Consider the following 21806-nt stretch of genomic DNA (forward strand, 5'->3'; position numbering starts at 1 on the left):
CCATTCATACTTTACTGTTATGCCTGCTCATTCACTTCAAAGGTAAAATAGCTCAGCCTTTTCACAAGCAAGATCTTCCACACCTTTCTGCATTTGGGTCACCTCTTCCTAAAGAGTTCAAATAGCCTGAGAGAGTATCTCAAAGGAAAAAAGATCATAAAAGTAACTGATGAGTTTGCACCTCCAACCTTACATATTTCTTTAAAATCAACTAACCCAAGCAGGCTAAACAGTAGCTCATGGATAATGCATGTTCGCTAGAGGTCTTGAGAAGCCTGTACACATGTCCTGGCTAATTCAGAATTTTCTAAGGTAAGCATGCACATAAAACTGACAGTCTCTTATTACACATGGTACACACACAGCAATATGGTTTAACCACATTGCCCATTCATTCACAAAACAAAATCAAGCACTTTCAAACAGCAAAGAGAGTCCATTTTCTGCCAAGAGTCTAGTCTTACAGGGTGCTTCTCAGGATCAAGACCTACGATTTATGTGGCAGTTAAATGCCACATAAATAGTTTCATGTACCCAAGTAATGAATGCAGACCATTTACTTTCGGAAGACAAGCCGCATTTTACATAATAATACAGCTGTCACAATCAGCAATGAGGGATTAAAAACTACTCTTGCTGTGAAATTCAAAACCCTATGTGCAAAGAGAAGTAAAATACTGCCATGCTATATGGGAAGGGTTTTAAAAAAAAAGCTCAATGCTAACTTAACTTCTTTGCAGTTTCAAGAGGGAGACAGGATTGAAAAAAAATATACATAAACTTGAGCGTCATGAAGATCTCTTAGGCTACTTTGTGACCCCACTAGCATAAGGGAAAAGAAATGGTCAGTCATTCAGGAAGGTCCAGCTAATGGGTTTTCCCTGCAAAAATTATTCCCACTACTCTGCTATCATTTTCTGCTGCAGCTTTCACGGAGACAGGAAACTGCCAAGTACAGGCTTCATGCTGAGCCAGACATCCAAATGCCTCCTACCCTGCTGCTCCCACACAGCCTACTGCTGAGGCCTGCGAGTCCCTCCTATCTATGTTTAAATCCACTAAGGGGCAACACTACAAACGGTATGTGGCCAACATCATCATAGAAGTCTCCAAACCAGCTATGACTTTGTATTACTGGTGCGCCTCTAGCCTTAACAGAGCTAATTTATTCAAAGTAAATGCTAAAGCTAATTGAATAACAGAATTTTTAAGTCACCGTTTCAGTAGTTTGCGATAGATTGTAATCCAGAAGGGGAGCAGTGAGAGACACAGCCTTGCTTTTGACATTACATACAGAAGCACCACGGTCTGAGGAAGCATCATTACAGGCTTCCCTTGTTTTCACTTTCTTCTCCAAGAGGAAACTGGAGTAAGTTGCAACCAGGTCCAACTCAGTAACATCCCTTCTGGATTGATACAGGCTCTGGAGCTGGGCTTTGACATTTGCACTGTAACACGACACCTCTTGGCCTGGCAGTAACACCAGATGACCTCACTCCACTGAGGCCATTCCCAAACCCACCTGGATTTTAAAGCATTTGGAAGGCAATTCAAGGCAGAGCAGTCCTCAGATGCAGTCACTCATCACTTTTTACAGCCAACCTCAGAGGACACTGGCACATACACTCACTACTTGCTTGTTGGAGTACCAAACCCAAGCTTTTATTTGGAGAGAACCCAGGTACTCAGGTTGGGCTGGTAATGGTAGAGGAAGGGGAAGAAAGTCTAAGTGTTCGCATGCAATTTATTTGAAGAAGCAAGGCTTACTGGCATGAAAGAAAAATGAACCATGAACAAAAATATTCCCAAACAGCTATTTATAGCTTTGACCTTCTAGATTTTCTGCATCACTAACTCAAGAAACAGCCTGCTGCCTGGCAAGTAGAGGTGAATGAAAGGAGAGCAATGCCAACTTGTTACAGAGAGGCCTTGCTAAAGAGATGCTGTCAGCCTGACAATTTAAATTTTTATCTAATAGGTATTAGACAACTATTACTACAAAAAGCTTGTTACAACATGAGTTTCGGAAGGGTGTATAGTGGGGTCCCTTTTCAGTATTTGCTTTGCACCCTTGTCACCACTTGATGCATAAATAATCAATTTCAATGCTCTGCTGACAAAAGCATTTCATATAATACACTTGCCAGCATATGCTTTTCAAGGGGTTGGAGGGAGCACTTGCTTTTAGCAGAAGAAAAGGAAAAATGTAAGAATAGCCAGAAGTCTTAAGTACAAGAGGTAGAGCTTACTACTGTCACCTTCCCTTCCATTCCCTTTCCAGGAGAACTTAATTTGTTTCAGAGATCTTTTAAATATTGTACTCAGGACACTCTTTCCAAAGAGTATATATTCTAAAGTTAGCGATTTCTTTCCTTTTTTTTTTTTTCCTTCTTCTCCCCCCCCGGGAGGGGAATCTTAAATCAAATATGACAAAGAGATTCTAGTATTATTAGAAGGATTACATTATGAAATAGACTTTTTAAATTTCAAGTTTATATTCCAGATTTTGTTCTTCCAAGTTTTATGTTTTCAAGCATTAAAGGAATCAAGATTTTGCCCTGGAACTGGTGGAAAGCAGCAAAGATGATCTCAAAAGGAGGAACTGAAAACACTGCTCGTTTTAATTCCTAGAGGTTACGTAAACAACACTTGTACGCTACATACCTGGACCACATCTTCATAATTATTGTTTTAATGTACATATGCACATAGAGACAGAATGCAGCAAACTCAAAGAAGGCTGTAATAGGGCAATCCCTAAGGCGAAGAGATACAACAAGGAAACTGGATGGCTGGGCAGAAAGAAGGGATTGGGAAGGGACTAGCACTGAGGTATATGTGAAACACCAACAAGCCCAGCAATGTATGTGCTTCAGCTCCCATTAGCACAGCTTGACTGGTAACAAAGCTATTGCCTAGGCACACATGAGCAACACTTACAAGACCTCAGTAGCCACAAGCTGTCTTAAGATTAAAATTCTTACAGAACCATAATCCTCATAACATTTTAAAGGCAAAAAACTTAGTGGGCTTTTCTTAACCTTCTTGGTGGCTGCAAATAAAACACTATGTAGCTAGTTCTAGACAATTTTATTTTTCAGAACTTTTTTAGCATTTTATTTTAGAAATAAGTGAGTTTTCCTGAATTGACTTGCAGTAAGAATTAAGCTCCCAAAGAAATGACACATTCTGTATCATTTACCTTGTTCTTACCAAAACAAACCCATCTAGTTAGCAGCATTTAGAAAAGAAGCATGAAGTATGTTTGCTAAATAGCTTAAGCTATAGGAGCACAATCCACACATTTCACACAACCTTGCACAGCAGTAAGTAACCACTCAGGTAAAAAGCTGCTGGTAAAGTACACAACTTCTGGGACATAACATTAAATTCTATAGAAATAAAGTGGGTTTTGTCAGTCTTTTTTCAGCAGTGATACCAAAATTCTGAAGGACTCATTCAGAGGCAATGTGATAACAAGTAAGGGAAATTAGCTACAAGAAATATTTCTCCAATTTGCAGTTAGTATCTGACTTCAGCCCTCAAGAAAGCAAGCATAAAATCTGAAGAAGGCAGCCAACAAATATTCCACTAAGAGGGGCTACCAGTGGAGTGGTTGACAGGATGGCTTTGGGCACTGAATTGTGCATGAACGCCAATTTATTAAATGGGTCGATACAGGTCCAGTGACAGTGGTGATAGGTGTTGAGGTTCTAACAGGTGGAGACGGCAGAGTAAAAAAAAAAAAGCTTTGTTGACAGTAAAAAGCCAAGAGTAACAAAGTAGCAGAGCAAATGCTGCATATACATATCCTACCCACTTAATTGTCCCACTGTTTAATCCTAAAGCAGAAAGACAGTATCCTTCCCAAACATATATGAACCACTTTTCTGTGCTATACTCTCGAATCCTAAGACCACACCAGCTTTTGCCAATTTCAAAATGATACTAAAATTTCCGGGAAAGGACAAACTACATGTTACTGTCTGCAAATGCTGTAAATCATTTTGGTACATCAAACACCAGAGTTCCTGTAGTACTCAAAGTGAAGAAAATGTGGATTCACAGAGAATTTAACAGGTGGCAAAAGGACCACCAGCAACCGATTCATAGCTCACTACTTCAAGGCTCAGAAAAATGAAAACTGCATGACAGAAAACTACTAGTGACCAACCCAGTTCTTACCTCAGCAGGCTTCTTTTGTTCATTTGCTGGTGTTTTTGACTTGCTCCTGTATTTAGAACAAGAAGAAAAGGAAGTGGAAGGACCTGTTAAAAAAAAAAAAAAAAGACATTAAAAAGGATCATTATAGCTCAGTTAAATTCATTTAATTTTTCCAGTAAAACACAAGTCGCTCCAATCTCTTGAATTACAATTTTTGACAAGATGTGGGCAAAAAAAACCTGTTAGGCAGTCTGTAGGCTTAATTTCAGCTCCTCCTGTTCCACTTGTTCTTTATAAAACCACAGCACACCAAGCTTATGGGTACATTCTGCTCTGCCCAACGCAAGCATGAGTAAACAGAAACAAGCAGACAGACTGCTTTCCTTCATTTAGTTCCCTTCTAACAAAGTGGAAGGAAGAGTAAAACAGAGTTTGAAAATGCTCAACTTCCCCCCCACCCCCCCCCACCCCCAAAAGAACAAAGCAATGATACTAAAATGTGCTGATGAGAGATGCAAAAAACCCATAGGGTGATACCTTGGAAGTTTCTGGCAAAATGTTATTTCAGCAGAGAATACATCAATGACTTGCAATGAATTATTATTATGTACAGAGCTATTAGGTAGGCATAGGTTTATAAGAAATAAACAATACCCTGCCATACAGGGTTGTTCTGTTTTGGGTTTTTTGCAGATAAAATGGGATGATATTCAGGAAGACATCTGCCAAGGAACACTTAAAATGTAACTTTACTAAATTATTTAACAGACTGAAGTGGAGTAGATCAAGAACCAGTATGAGATAACATAACAATCAATATACTGATTATAATTCTAACACATCAATGCTCAAATAACTTGCCACCCCCAACTATTATAACATTGAAGCTCTGCACAACATGAGACAACAGGATGCTTTTTAAAAAATAATCACAGAATAGAACCCTGGGCAGTAAAATTTCTCTTGATTTACAAATTTTTTCTTGCCAGCTATGAATGAGAAAGACATGAGTTTCTCTGGAAATTTAAAGTAAACTCAAAATTCCCCTTATAAGATCCTCTGCCTTATTTTCCTCTGGTAACATGGTTCAGAACACTGAAGACCACAAATGCAAAAAGCAATCAATCAAGCAACATTTTTCTTTTAAATTTTAAGAGGTGAAACAGTTTCCCCTCAAACCACACAAGGAAACCACAAGCGGGTGATAGACCAAAGGAAAACTAGCAGGTATTACTTACTCTCATTGTCTGAACTGTCACTGGTGCTTAGATGCCTGTGGCGTTTCATCCTGACGCATCCTAAAGAGAAAAAAAAAAGTTTATGGCAACCATTCTACCAGAAAATCACCAGCTGCTGGCTGATGCCAAGTTCTTCACACTAAAGGCAAAGCTCCTCTGAAGAGGTCTCAAGCATAGAAATAATCCCAGTTCAGTCACTATGTTTTATTTCTGCAAGCAACTATTATATCACAGTATTATTTGTGAAACTGAGCACCCCCAAAACCAGCATGCCTCTGCTGGGCAGAGCTTGCTTTTAATTTTGCAGAAATAAGTGCAACCCGCCAGCTGATTCCCGGCAGGGCATGAGCGGTGCACTGCTCGACTCAATGTCCCATCTGTTCAGCTGGAGGAAGAGTTGCCATGGTGGCAGTAGCTAGCTGAGAGACGGGTGGAGGCCAGGAAATAAGGTGGATGCACAGCAAGGCAAGGATTTAGAATGATAACACACCTTAAAAAACCCTAAACAAACAAACAAACAAAACAAAGCACAAAGAAACCCTAAGGCATCGATACAAAGCAAGAGGCAGATTTTAAATAGGGACAATCATAGAAAGTAGTGACTGATCACCATCCAGAAGTTTGAGAATTGATCAAGAGTATATTTCAGTGGCACTGCACCACTTGCATTAAAAAAAGGTACTGAACTTTTTGAAATTCATTTTTGACCATGTAATGCTACAGAGAGAAGGGAAAAACAAATTTCTGCACCTCTACTTAAAAGAAAAATCAAAACAGTTATCAGATACATACTCTAAGCAAGTGCCAAGAAAAACCCATATACATTCTTATTAGTCCTGCCACTCTATAATATTCAATGTTATGTTTGTTAAATAAGGTTCAATAACAGTTTACAATTAATAGCAGTAAATAAAAATCACCCCTATGTTTGTAATGGAATGAATGAGAAAATCAATAGAGAAAAGAAGTAAAAAGTAATTCTGCAGGAATAGACAAGAACTCTCTTCAGTTTTTTTTGTTTGTTTTTAAGCAGAAGATCTGCACAAGTAAGCTACAGATATCTGAACCTGAAATGTCTGCAGTACTCTAAGTGCCAGCTTGCCTATACCTGAAATACAAGCAGCTTCATTGCTTAAACATAACCACACGCCATTAAAAAAGCAACACAGCTAAATATCCCATTTGATAAGCACTCCACATTAGTTACTGTACAATGGGTCTTGAGATTATCCAAATACCACGGGATAAACAAGATTTCCAGATAAAAGAAGCCTGCCCAAAGGCTTTGAAGAGATTGAAATTGAATTGTTTGCAGCACAAGTGTTTAATTTAGCAGAAAATTTCAGCAGTCTTTGTATTTAAGGGAGTGAGTTTACTGAATCTAAATGCAGTGATCACTCGAATCAATCCTTTCAACCTGTTACAAAAAAAAGACATTGTCCACACTCCTGAAAGCTGACAAAGGAAGCAATGCTTCCCATTTTCAAGAAAGCAGATACAGAACTTCTGAGTCAGGTATTTAACCTGGCGGGGGGGGGGGAAGACAGAAAGACACAGGACAAAGGTAATTTGCATCATCACTTAAGCAAGGTATAAAATTCCATTACACAACAAATAATTCCACATTAATTCACCTTCTCACAGCTCAGGCAACATAGGGGAGACAAGGCAGCCATGCTGTATGTGCAGACCAGTGTACAAGAAAAGACCAACATCAAAAATTAAATACCCAAACCACCACAGGGCTTTGCTTCCAGCAAGCAATGTAAGGTCACTTGCACAGATGAAGAAACTTCCATTAAGCTCTTGGACAAAAGCTGTTCAACAGGTAGAAAGGACTGGGGTCAGAAGGACTTGTCTTTTTACATGTTTTGGCGATACCAGACTTGAGGTTTGCTGCAGGGTAATGAAGGCAGGTCTAGAAGACTATTTTCATATTGCCAACTTGCAAAGTTTAAAGGCATGGATTTTAATCAAGAGCAAATAAAATTGTACTGCCTGTTTAAGAGCTTGCACTCCAGGCCAAACCCAGCCCCGTGGAGCATGCAACTCTCCCTAAAAAAAGCAGGTTCTGCTCATGACAACTTATCTGCTGGCAGGCTTCATTTCCAAACAACCTGTGCTTAAAGGCCATCAGGTATGTTATGAGACGTTGGGAGACAACAAAAAGAAGCATCTAGGTGAGCCAAGCAGTACTGCCCACTTCTATGTCTTAGCAAGAAATAAAAGTGCTTGCTGCTTGCTTTGGTTTTATGTTCAGGTGAATTTTTGAGCAATTGTTAAAAGGTGACAAAAGCTTATGGCAGGCAATTCCCATCTCTTAAGAGTCTATATAAACATGCAGCAATAAAACCTTTTCACTCTGTACTAAGGACAGCTATCTGCAGAGCACAACATGAGCAATCAAAGTAGGGTCAAACATGAGGCTGAGAGAGCCAACTACAGGACAGAACACCCAGAAAGCCTGGACTTCTGCCTGGGCAACTGGGAAAGAAGAGCAGAGATGCCTACGCTTCAAAGACAGCTTACACAGAAATGGCAAGTGTAACAAAAACTTCACAACAGAAAGCACACCTCTGCCAACAACTCCATGAGAGTGGAAAAACAAACAAACAAACAAAAACTAAACAAAAGTAACAAGCTGCTATTTGAGAACTGGATTTGTAGCAGCTTAGGCAAGAGATTTACACCTCCATGATAGCAGACAGAAAAAGTAGTTACTGAGGGCAAAAAGCCCTGAATTGTTAATAGTACTGGATTTCAGCAATATTTACCACATCAACAGTGAATAAAAATCCACAGTTACAAAAAATTACAGGTGTACTGTGTTTGGTAAGACAGGTTATTTAAGTGACTAACAGGCTACAAGTTCACTCTATGTCCCCATGTGAGGCAGGAGGACCGAGACCCTCAGCACCATTCAGTAGAGACTACCTCTACAGGGGATTTCACTCTTCTTTTTAACAGAGAACCCCTTTGCTGTACCTTGTGTACACTGGGACTGACACACAACTTCCAGCTCATTTCCACCCTAAAGCATGAGGGCTCATCAGAAAGGCTCACTGATAATGATGCTTCAATTCCCTAGACATTAGGGAGGGATCCCAAAGTAACATCCTTTCAGTGGGAAAGCTCCTGCATCACACCTCACCTGCCTTTGAAAAATCAGAACCTGCTCAGTTCAGAAAAACAGGAGACACACACATATCACCCCCCCACTGCGGAAATTGATGTCAAACTTTCCCAGCTTCAGTCCTAAATCCCCAAAGCAGACTGGCATCCTTCAGTTTGTCCAGGCATTTTGCAAATGTGCATGCTGAACTTCTTGTTTGAATAGACTTAAAGTTTTTTAAGATTTAAACTTTCTAGTAGTTCCAATGTACAAGCTAAGAAAACCAGGGAGAGTAAAGCAACTCAAGACTGAAATGTTGGTGAAGAGCTAAAGAGATGTGGCTCCACCCCCCTCAAAATGCCTGGAGAAAATCCTTATTTCTCAGCCACTGGATCATGGTTCTCATTACCTTAGAAAGTAAGTAGGGGTGCTTTGGCTATGGACTTGAAGAGTACACAGGCCATATACGCAAACACAGATTACCTCAAAAATTATCATCCTTTCCTTTTTTTTTTTTCTTTTTTTTTTTTTTTATCACAGAGGGACTAACAGCTTATCAATCACTTGTACAACAACATATACAAATTCTAAAGATGCCCACCTTCAGGGATCTTCTAAATAAAAACCAAAATACAGAAGCGACATTAAGAAATCATCATGTCACAAGAAAAAAGATGTTCAACTCTCCAGGCAATTACTGCAATGAAACATTTGCTGGCATCATTTTTAATATGAATTACTACAGTTATTCCTAAACTTGAACCATATTCCACACCTGTTGCACTCCTGATTTGCCAAGCCATGGCTGCACATTTATGCCCAATCTGCTTGAAACAGCTTAAGACCTGAACTGCAACTTTAAAAAAGAGAAATCAGCCTCATTCCCTGCTGTCACCTTAATGACTGAACACAGGTCAAGATGCCCTGAACACTTCTGTGTGTTTAAGCAGAAAACAACCCAAGGAAAACCTCAGCCACAGACAGCAACATTTCACTTGCCAGCTTTCCCTGGCTTCCAGAAGGCTACTGTACATATCGGGAATTTTGTCCTGGAGACAGAACCAATGCTTGTATCCAACACTTTCAAGGAAAGCCAAGAAAAAGCCACCCTTGCACTCACCTGGCTGAAATTAAAACATGGATCTCAGGCTAAGAGGAATCAACACCTCAGCCAGCATGTGCAAGAATCTTAAGACGGTAACACTGGTATTTCCATAACTCTAAGGGATATGTAGGTAATGAATCATTTCTAAGTTTCATTTGATCCTTTTTGCTTATTCACAAGTATCTGCACTGATAAAGTGAACAAGAAGCAGCCATTTGCCTCTACCACCATTCTCTCCTGACTCTGAGGAAAATCAGTGTTGCACTGACTTAAAGCACTTCCCACTTTTGAAAAGCTAGCTACCACGGATTACTCAAAAAAATCTCTCAAGCAGCACGTGTAAGTAGCAGACAGGTAACAAAATTTCAGAGCCTTATCCAAAACAAAAACCCATTTCAAATACCTGCAGAAACAAGACAAATATTTTCTCATTTTCAATTTGCATCAGAGTAAGCAACTACATTTACCAAATAAACTATTACATTTAGCCTCTTTTTTTAATACATTCCTCTGGATAGTTCATTGGCAACAGCAGACACAAGGATGAGGTATCACAGAGTCTGAATTTGTACAGCAGATCAGGCAAGACATCAGTGACAAGCACACAAAATGAATCCTTAGAGCCAGCCAAGATTTCTGAACAAAACAGTATCTCCAAAGAGTAGCAGTTCTTCCTGGCTTCAGTTTGTTGCAGACAAAGGTTAAACATACCCATATGCTACTCAGTACCTGTTAGGACCTATAGAGATGGAAAAAACAGAACCAGAAAATTCAAGGAACTGCAAAGCAAATATATCCTAGACCTGCAATATTTTACTTCTTCACATCTTAAAATAGCCTGACAAAAATGGAATTGGCCACAACACTATGGAAATTTTCAAGTGGGACAAAAAGTAACCTACTTTATTTTATTAAAAAGAAAAACAGCATCTATGTATGAAAACCAAGTGACAAGCTACATGCAAATTTCAGATTAAAATTCTGTACTTACATTTTTACAATATGGCTTGTCTACAAAAAAAAAAAGGCAGAGGCAGTAGGTAGCAATTTCCAAGTCTCCAAAATGTGGTTTATGTAACTGTTAAATTTAGATTAGGAAGCAAATTATCTTGAAAGGTCTCCAGGAAATGTAGTACAGTAAAACCATTTAAATAGGTCAGATTTCATAGTCAACTGCCAGGGAAATTACGAAATATGAATAGAGTTAATACAACCTTTCAAATAACTAGAGGAAGAGAGATCATTCGTGTTTGGGTTTTTTATTATTATTTTTTAATATCCTATCCAATCTCACAAAAAGGCTATCTAAACTGGAAAAAATACTCACTTAGAACCTGCTTTAGCAGTATTTGCTACACTGAAAAGGTTTGAGAAGTTAAACAATTCACAGAAGAGGATGTTCAGCAAACAAAGTAACAACATTAACAATTCTGTGATTGCTTTTTTATTTCACTCTAACTACAAAATTCTTTAAAATTCATAGTGTACTCCTAGTTTACTCAAGAAGCCCACAATAGAGTGACCATGTCTATCCCGGTCTCCCCTAACTCCCAAAATAAAATACTGTATTATTTTCTGAAGACTGTTCAGGGCCTACCAGAAAATAAAATTTTTCTTGCTACTATTTCATACTAAGTCTTGATTAACATAATGATCTGTAATTCAACAAAGGAGGAATGCACCAATTTTTAGAAGCAGCAATACCAGCAACAGACAATGCCTTTGTCATTAGGCAATAAATAATTGTAGCAAGCAAGGAAGTGCACATTACAGAAATCTGGCTAATAACATGGGTCTATATGAAATGCAGTAGCAACAAGACAGTCTCAAGCTCTGTCTTCCTTGTATGTTACCTCTTAATAGAAAGCAATTTGGCAGCTGCCTCAAAGCTACTGCAGGTTTAAAAATGAGAAGAAAAAAATAAGTCCAAAATATCATATTCCAACATGACTTATCTCCTGAAATTGTTAAATTCTGGACTGAAGTCATCTGATAGATCATAAAACTAGGATGAAGAAACCCCAAATATAATCACCCACACACACAGTCATTTGTGGATTATGGGCCAAAAGGGAACCCTGACATCATTTCATGTGCCCTTCTACCATGATGTTCCATCATTCAGTCTAGTGCAAAGTACTTAATGACCATCACTTTGCCTTCCAAGTATAAAAAGAGGGTAAGTGATGCTACTTCACATTTATAACATGCTTTGATGTCACTATAAAATACAGCACACCCCAAGCACCTTTCCTACCTTGAAAACAGAAGTACAGTTTTAATTTCTGGTACCACATCCATGCACTGACCCACTGCAAGGGTAGGGGAGCAGATTTACACCAGAGGCCTTCTAAATTGCCTCACACTAAGCAGCTTGTTAAAAATCAGCAATCCTCAAAAGAACAAGTCAACACGTGCAGTGCCACCATTACCTCAACAGAAACTCTCCAAGAGGCTACGAAGAAATTAAACTGCACTGTCTTCCCAGTGCTTTCCTGACACCCAGCAGTAACTGAGCAGCCTTATTTTCATCTTTGAGGCAAGCTACACATGTTGGCCTGTACACAGAGGAGCCAAGTGGGCCAGGCTGACATGGAAATATTTCTGTCCATTAAACACGCAGTTTTAGCATTAGTATCCTGAAGACGATACTGATCTGGGCAGTCAATTAAAAATAAACAACATCAGACTGTCTTTAATTCAAGCAAATACAGTGTGTATGAGTGTGTATGAGGTTCTGAGCTACTCTCAGTAGCTTCAGTCCTCATTATCAATTTTCTACTCCTGAACACAACACTAGTTTTATACCAGCTGTTTATCAACAGGACTATCATTTTCCTAAAACAGCAGCAGAGATTTGGACACACAAAATTATTTCCTTCAAAACACCATGTTGATTTGAATGGAAGTCTGCTTTTAATACAAAATAAAAAAAGAAAGAAAAAAAACACTTCCTGCCCTAGAACCACAACCAGTCTGGTGCTGCTTGGCACTGCCACGCTTACACGCCTGAAGTGTGTTCTGCCCGGCTGCACCCTGGTGAACACTCCTCACGCACACCTCCCAGCTCCTCTCACCCTCCCCTGGCATCACTCTCAGGCAGGGAAAAGGCTAAAATGAGGGTACATCCCTCAGGAAAGGGAGTCATGGCCCTCAGCAGTGTACTGTGCCTGCCCACCCCAGCCAGGTTCATGCTGTAGGTCCCCCCTCTGGGAGAGCAACAAAGTCCCCAGCATGATGAAACGAGGAACAAGTTCCCAACAGCAAGTCACAGTGATATCGAACACACAAGCACCACCACCTGCTGAGGTGGCCAGCAGGACATTGTCAACAGAGGGAAGCCACAACAGCCCTCACTTCCTCAGGTCAGCAGCACACAAACTGTCTCTTGTCAGGCTGTTGGAAACAACACAACAGCAAATTGATCCCTGAAGGAAACACCCAAGAGGCAGGGCCAGTTCACATACGGCCCTCTAACCACACCTGCACCAAGTGCCATGGAAAGCAACAACCCCAGCTACTCCTGCTCAGGAAGCTCATCTGCTCAGAAGAGCCCTCAGCTGGGGAGATGCAGTTATTGATCATGTGCTGCCTGTCTTACAGGGCTTCCCTGGAAGAAAATTCCTACCTCATTTAACACTAAGACATTCAAGAACCAAGGGACAAAAGAAGAAAAGAAACCCCCACAAGCCCACTTACTAAATGAAGCTAAGCTAAGCTAAGGACAACGTCTGCTTTGAAGAAAGACTGATACAGATGCACTGCTACTAAAAATGGACCAGTACAGGTCATCACACCCTGTGCTAAGCCAGGCAAACAAGGGGCTGACTGCCCAGGGGGGTTCGACACCTAAAGACAGCCACGTGCCTTTTATCTGCAAGGAGACTGCAGTCACGGGCACGCCAAGCACTGGCAAGAAATAGGAGCAGCACACACTTCACCGATATGACTGAGCAGAAAAACCTCTGAGCGCGTAGCTGGGCTTTCTATTTTAAGAACTGGTATGATACACGTTACCTTGGCTCTAAGTGTTTTTCAGTCTTCACTGTATCTACCCTCATGATAAGCTCATATTAAGCAAGCACTGAAAGCCCTGACATTTCAGAGCTGCTGCGCAGAGCAGCCGTACATCACTCCGGGAGCCTCCAGCACCAGCAGGCAGCTGCATCCAGGTCTCTCAAGCGCATATTCTGCAACCTTGCCACTCACTGCCCTTCCTGCTGATGCACATGCAGAAACAAACAGAAGAAAAATCAGAAAAATCCCTGTGATGCACTAAGTCACTAAGTATTGTCCTGCTGTTGCACAGTGATGAAACTGCAGGGAGGGGGAAGATGAGGAGAAAAGAAAACCCCACAGAAGTGTCGCTACTTACATGAAAATTAAGCAATAACCAGTATTAGACTAGCTCAAGTGAAGCCCACTTTGCCCCATGTGCCTGATGCTGCCAGCAGTTGCCCACTTGCATCTTTCTCTGTTCTTCAGCTGTACTAATGCATGCTTTCATGACAAAATACAGGTGCAGGAACTAGTACTGCAGCTAGGATCACAAGCAGGAAATATTATCAAAGAAGAAAGGATCTAGAAATGTATGCACTATTTGGGATTATGAAAAACAACTCTTCTATTAATAGCATAGGCAAAAGTCCTCATATGCTACAAAACACTTGCTTAAAATAGTAATTTAATTTTTTGGTACTCCCTAATAAATATATTAAAGTAGGTTTCACTGTTCTTGCTTTGTTCTTTCCAAATCTCAAATAAAAGAATCAACAGCAACCTGCATTAAATATTTTATCTGTTTTGACTCATTTTTTTCTTGCTTATAATGCTTTGAAGAGGCTAACCATTTCACTGCAAAATTTTTTATCACCAACAAAACTTGAGGGATTGTAAAAGGTGGAAAACATCAATATGCATTTTTATACTCTACTCAAAGAAAGTAAGAACACAAATATTTTCCTACAGAAAACATTAAGTTGATAATTTCTTTCCTTATCTGACAAGAAATGGTTGTCATTTACAAGTTGAAATAAACAATCTGGACACTGAAGTTTTCCTCAAGTAAAAAGAGTGCACTGGGGGGACCACTGGACAGGAGAAATTAAAGGGAATGTACTGTCACAGCCAGAACTCTAAAAAGTATTTGGAATATTTCAAATCTCTGGTTGAATTCTACTACATTTTCTAGCATTTCACACAACACGTATATATGCAATTGCATTATTATTTTGGTTCTCCACATCAAAACACCCTGACACTGAGGCCAAACCGGAAGACATCACAACAGGAGAAAACATTTACCATAAAGTTCCTTAAAATACTTTTTAGTTTAAAAAACCTTTTGAGGAGACAAAATATCTGTCTTAATAACTAATGAATTAAAATTAACTTTAATGTCTGGTCAATTAAACTAATGTTATGTACTACAATCCGTAATATACAACGCATCAAAGGACACAGAGGGTCTTTTAGCCGAAGAGATTTAAAATAGATTTATAAAAATAAATGCCATTCCAGGTTTCTCTGTATCATCAAACTGAGGTGGGGAAAAAAACATTATGAAAGAGATAGTGTGGTCAACTGACGTTTGTCCACTTTATGTACAAAGTAGAGTCAAAGAAAAGAATTTTTCTCTGTCATAACATGAGGTGCAGCAATACTAAATAAATAAAAGACTTGTCCACTGGGGCTGGTGCTACCCTGAAAAGAGGAAAGGATGATTGTATTTGCCCAAGGTTTCAAAAATACCACATCTTGTTTGGGAAAGCAGTCAAGAGATGCATCCTGAAAACCACATACGGTTCAATTTCTCATCAAATGGCCGAGTTGAAGCCAAAGTACTTTTATATTTTTTAATGAGGGACACACTTATCAGGACTGACTATTAACATTCCTCTAAATTACTCCTTCCTCTTCTGTCCTGTGGAAATAAACAGGATTTAAGTAAGACTAGACCATTGTCATTCTACAGTTCCTAATAGAAAGCATGTCCTTCTCAAACTGTGCTGAAGCTGAGCTGATGGAGGTGGCATTTTTGGCCCAGGAGGAAAGGTGTCAACCCACAGGGAGGGTCACAAAGAACACTGGGACATGAACAGGTGGACACAAAGTAGAGTGTTCTCACCCTTGTTTCCATTCCCTGAGGATAAGGAACTATCACAGCTGACCTTCCAAAGCTGCCAAGGTGTGAGGTAATGAGTCTGCTTCCAAAGCAAGTCTCTTGTCCACTCTGCACTCCTGTACTCAGAAGAATGGAAATGCCTACAAGCCATGGAAGTAGAGATGTGTTTCATGACATGTTTATTCATATGGTAAGAGCTACAAGATGCTGCAGCTGCTGCAATTTAATCCCATGCTGTCAAGAGGAGTACTAAAATATCTGCTGAGAAGCAGAGAGAAAAAAAAGGTTCCAACTGGAAGTTCAACTATGAAACTAAACAAAACAAACAAAACCACCTTTATCGCAGCATCACTCTTAAGACTCCATGATGCAATGCAAAACCTGCAGTTGATATGTTTTGTACATGCAACTCCACCTGGTCAGGGACTTTTTCATAGGCCTGTAAAGAAGCTGCCTTCTCTGCAGGCTCTTACCTCGCCCAGCTTCAGGACGTGGGGCAGGCTGTAGCCATACCAGTTACCAGGGGCTCTGCAAAGGAGAGAAGGCACAACCAAGCCTGCGTTTGGAGTGGGGCAGAATAAAAGCACCCCAGACTCTGGCCATCCACCTCCCCAGCTCTGCAACACCAGAAGTGAGTGGCTGTTCACACAGAAGCTGCGATCTGCGAGCAGATCACAGATCAGGCATGTGCAGCTGCTCCCTCAGACATCCCTGCCAGTGAGGCAGAGTGCTGTTGCCTATCCCAATGCCAATTATGGTTTCCCGTTAGTACATACACCGCCACAGCACCTGTGAGACACTTCTAGAAGGTCTGAAGAAGATGAAAACACACACATTAATTGAATGTCTTTAAAAATAGGGTACTTGGGCATTCCCAAATCACCTGTAGCAAACTACTGTAGGAGGAGAACAGCACAGAGAGCTGCAAGAGAGGCATCCTTCTGGGAAGGCCTAAGAGCAGTAGCAACAAGCACCAACACAAGCCTGTCTGGTTTCATTTGCTACACCCACTCAGCCACACAGAGAAAGCTTTATGGATGAACAACATTAGTGGATCCCTCTTTTCAGGCTGAGTACAAGAAAGTATGTAGCGGGTTGGGTTTGTAACCGGGCAGAAACACCAATTTAGTGTAGTGGTTTGGTTCAAGATACTCATTACTGTTTATCTTCTGTGAGATAAAAATTAGGAGAAATGCAAAGCAGGCACCAAACTTGAAAGAATATAAAGAAGTTTATTAACAGACCTAAAAGAGGGAAAAAAAATTATACCACACCTTCAGAACTCTTCTCCTCCCCCCACTTTCCTCCCTTCTCCCACTGACAATGTAAAAAGACAACCCTTAAGATGTTCAGTCTGTTTACCACTTCCATAATAACCTTGTTCAGTCCATTTAGGGAGAGGAGTCTCTCTTGCCCAGGCTATGAAAACATTATCACAACGAGACAGCCACCCACTTCCAAATAACTTTGTTCAGTCCATTTAGGAAGAGGAGTCTCTCTGCTCACATGTGAGTCCCTTCCCCCAACTTGCAGCTTTTCCTGCAACTGCTTTCGAGGGTCCACTCTTGAAAGTTTTTGGGGTACAATTTTAAGTTTGAGCCATTCAGAAACAAAAGTTTTCTTCACCCATCTCTGGGAGCATTTCATCTCTAAGAACAGAGGCCCTCCTCCTTCCCTGGGAGCAAAGGGTCTTCTTCAGCTTCATCTTTAGGACTATCTCTGGGAGTATCTCTAGGAACTGAGGTTTTCTCCTTTCCCATTTGGAGCAAAAGTCCTCATCACTTCCATCTCTCCCTGTCCAAACTTCTCATGAAATTACAGCTGCGTCAGCATCTGTCTATCTCGGCGCAGGTGCTTTTGCTTACGAGTTGAACATTGCACCCCCCATATCTTCATGGAATTACAACAGGATACTCTTGATATATCATAGCTTCACAACAGAATTTCAGCTTTAAGCATCTCCTCTTTCTCCTTCCTCAGGTTTTCAGCTCTTCACAGCACTAGAAGGGTTAATCTCACCTCGGCCTTGCAGCTGGAATGTGGTTTATGGCAGTGGAGGGGGAGGGGGGAGCCGAGCCGCTCCGGCTGCCCACAGCAGGGCTGGGGGGAGGGGGTTCCGTGGGTGGAACAGGGTCCATTGGCTCCAGGATGGCCTGGCCGGGCATTAGGGTTAGGGTTAGGGTTTGGGTCGCAGCCACCTGTCCCAGCACCAGAAATGAGAAAGAGCAAGTCTGCCTCAGGGTTTCTATTCTTAAGTGTGGATCACAGAGGCAGTCACAACTTTAAGAGGCTTAAAGAATTGTCCATATTCAAACTGGCCAGCTGATAGGTTCTGTCAGGTCCCAGAGGAAGCTGTAAGCACCCCTTAGCAAGAACATCCCTTCAGGGACTATGCTTGCTAACCTATGACACAGTATCTTCCAGCTCCCCTCAACACCACTGGAGAATTATTTGCAGAATGGGAAACCCCAGCTCTAGAATAAAGTTTGCCATGGCTTTAGGGTAAGAGATGAAACAGACTGAGACTATCTGTGAAAGGAGGATGCAGAAGAGAGATCTGTTTTAAGTGGCAAAGAGAAGCAACAGGATGAAGAGACTACTCACTGCTTCTCATAGCCCAGAAAGCAAGGGACACAAAAAGTTACAGAAGAAACTTCAAGGGAAAGTAATTAAGTGAAGGAAAAAAAGTCATTATGTACAAAATGACTTTGAGAAACTCCATGTTATAGGATATCGTAGGGGTTGAAAAGCAAAGAGATTAAAGAAAATTAGGCATAATGGATAACAAGGGCTATTAAACACAATGTCATGTCAATCTGCTGGAAGTCCCAAAACCAAAATTTTACAAGAAACAGAGTCAATAGAATTTTATAATGCTTTCTTTTCCTAGGTGTCCACTGCTGATCATTACTGGAGAAAGCAACTGGCCTAATTCAGTAAGGGAAATAATCCGAAACCAGACATACTCATAACTCATAATTCCTCTCTGTGCTATGGATTTCATTGTTTTTTAATAGATCACTTCCTAACCTGACCTCTGTGGACTACAGATCAGATGGGTGTCTGTAGGGCCATGATAAATACTGAAATGAGAATTTTTATTAGATGAGATTTTGATTATGATGAGCACAACCAGCAGAGATTCTAACACTTGACATACTGTTGCCCTTAAAGTTTGTTGATTGCTGTTCATGGAACTATTCTGGTCAAAATTATTAAGTAAAAAATTAGATCATTCCCAGTGTACTTGAGTTGTTGATTTTTAATTTTTTTTTAAGGAGAAATCAAATAAACAATTGTACAAATACAGCCTAGATGCATATTAGGGCTCTATCCACTCAGGATTTTCTTTTGGGTTCTCTTCTATCCTGCAGATATTCAATCCCTTTAATAACTATACTTCCAATTCCATGTCTGAAGTTTAAGAATCCACTACACTTTCATTTTCTTACAGCTTTCCAAATCTGGATAACTAACAGGGTTCTCGTATGATTCTTACAGGTTTATTATCTCAAACCTTTCCAAGATACACTTCTGAAGTTATTCTTTCTCCTCCCTCATAGGGAAATAACCCAAAACCTCCAGCCAGCACTGTACTGCTGCACACTTGAATTCTACAAGCTAAACGCTTAAAAACTTACTTAAACTACTTAGAAAAACGTAACCACGCTTAAACTTTTGCCTGTAAAGCCCAAACATGATAATGATCCATCTCATCTGAGCCATTAATTTCATTGGTGAAATCTGTCTGAGGTCATCTCTTCCAACTGCAATGGCAAAGCACAATGCATCGTAGCCCTGCTAACAGTACAGAATCAAGTGGGAGGAGAGGCTGATGCTGGTTTTGTGTAGGAAAGAATTGCTACGCCCTGACCCCCTGAAGACAAAGCGATGGTGCAAGAGTAGTCAAGGCCAAAGCTCTATTTGCAGAAAATCAATGGGTTATGCACAATAGCAGCTGCAGTCAGATGTTCACAGCTCAGCTGGAGTCTGTAGATCTGATCTCTAAATTCAGACTATTTGACGTTGAAAACTAGAAAAAAAACCAAAAAAAACCAGTCCTCCCCTCCCCCCCCTTTTTTTAAAAATTTAAACAGTCAAAGCAGAAGCAACCTTTGAACTAAAATTCTTGAAATTGAGATGAGTGAATCCCTTCTCTTTGGCACTCCTTATGATCTTTGGTAGCCAGCCAAATGGCTCAGTTTAGCTTCACTTTCCACATCAGTCCAAAAGTTGAATAAGTAATAAAACTTGCATGAGGAGAGGGCTTTATAATCACATTAGAGACATGCAGGGGAGATCGGCTACCTCGGTTCACTGGACAGCTTGAACAAGGCTTCATAATGAGGGACAGGTGTTGGCACCAATTAGGAACACTCAGCTCACCGCTGACATTGGCCCCTCAAAGCAATGACTGCACTTTAATCCTCTAAAGCCACATAAAAGAAAAGCAGAGAGTGGGCAGACAAAAAAAAAAAAAAATCTATAAATGCCTCTGCAGAGGATTGAAATATTTTTGCTTACTTAAGGGAATAAAATAGAAGTGTCACAAAGCTGCAGGAAGTTCACTATGAAGTATCTTGAGTATATCAAGAATCTAAATCTTCTGCATAAGCAGAGTATTTAATTTTAGGAAGGGTATCACTGTGTATAGTATGCATTCATCACAACTATCAGAATTTATATCCAGAAAAGAAGCACAGAATAAAAATGGGTTGAAGCAACACGTGTAAATATTGAGGTAAGATAAAATTATTCCATCTATGCTTACCAGCATTTCAAGCATTATGGGATACATAAAATAGATTTTAACTGAGATTATTAAGGAGTTCTGCAGGCTGAAACGTTACTGTTAACGGCTTCTTTTATGACTTCCTCCTCTTTAAAAGACTTTATACTCCTTTAAAAATTCAGAAAGCTTTCATTTAAAAGGTGACATCTGAAAGCTGAAGGTATATAGATTCAATTTACACATTGTAAACACCAACACACACATTTATTTATTTATTTTTAAGTATCAGTTCCTCCTTCACTTACATGCCAGGTCATGAGGTAGATGTTTTCGCTTCAGCTGATGACATCACAAGCTCCTAAAAAAATGAAAGGAGTGCTATTTAGGTAGTAGGAATGACATCAGGCATTTCATGTTTGAGCTACAATTTAATTTTTGGCAAGTAAGTGAAGGGTGTATTTTATTTTTATTGCAACTCTCCCAACCAAGGGATATATCCAGAATATAAAGCCTTAAATTCCACAATTATCATTTAATATCTGTAAAAATGAATTGTATCAGCTATATGTGCACATACTATGATATAAATGCAGTAAGCATTACAACTAAAAACAAATTTATAAGAATATTCTCAAAATTGATTTTGCCGTCCCTCTTAACATGAATGGAAACCAACTTTACCAATACCAACAAAATGAAATTTTAATTAGTATTTTCTCTATCCTGCTTTGGGAATAAAAACACTTCAACAAACACATTCAGATAGATGCATGCTTATTCATCTGGCTTAAGGCGTTGATTTCTCTTTATACACTGATGCTTTCTTCATTCAAGAGGGTCTTCTATGAACCATGCATGCTTATAAATTCATAGGAGGGCAAACAAAATAAGCATAGAGGGAAAGCTCCATGTGGCTCCTGATTTAATTCCTCATTACATTCCTCCAGACCTCTCCTTGACAATCCCGAATAGCTTAGCTTCCCTGGCAGGCATTCTGCTTACTCGCCCTTTTTAATCTAGTCCTGAGCCTTGAGCAATATTAAGTATGGGAACAGAAGGAATTTCTCCCTCCACCAACTGCCTGCATTGCCCTCCTGCAGGATCAGGCACAGGTATGTTTGGTGCCCTATTGTAATGCACCTGGCAAAGGCATTAAAGCCATCACACCCAACAGATGAGTTGCAGCACTCCTCAGGGATGTCAGCAGCCAGACCAGGGGCTGTCCTGGCAGGCAGTCCGCCCCGTGCCTCAGAGCAAAAAGTTAACAAAAACAGGACAGCTACGAGCTGTGATAGAAAGTATTAGAGAGCAAAACTGCAAGTAAAAACCAA

At 40.2% G+C, this 21806-nt stretch overlaps 1 protein-coding gene across 2 annotated transcripts in view; it reads right to left on the bottom strand.

Annotated features, from left to right (window-relative positions):
* Positions 1–21806, bottom strand: part of JADE3 (jade family PHD finger 3) — a 68055-nt gene that overhangs the window by 25798 nt on the left and 20451 nt on the right. For both annotated transcript variants that reach the window (XM_082277535.1, XM_082277534.1), the window contains exons 2-4: positions 20781–20833; positions 5403–5462; positions 4186–4268 (exon numbers count right to left, since the gene is read on the bottom strand). In XM_082277535.1, the coding sequence (XP_082133661.1) occupies positions 4186–4268; positions 5403–5451 (132 nt within the window). In that variant the 5' untranslated portion in view covers positions 5452–5462; positions 20781–20833. The remainder of the gene's footprint in view (positions 1–4185; positions 4269–5402; positions 5463–20780; positions 20834–21806) is intronic.

The sequence above is a fragment of the Coloeus monedula genome, assembly GCF_965178545.1.
Source record: "Coloeus monedula genome assembly, chromosome: 3".
Taxonomy (NCBI): Eukaryota; Metazoa; Chordata; class Aves; order Passeriformes; family Corvidae; genus Coloeus; species Coloeus monedula.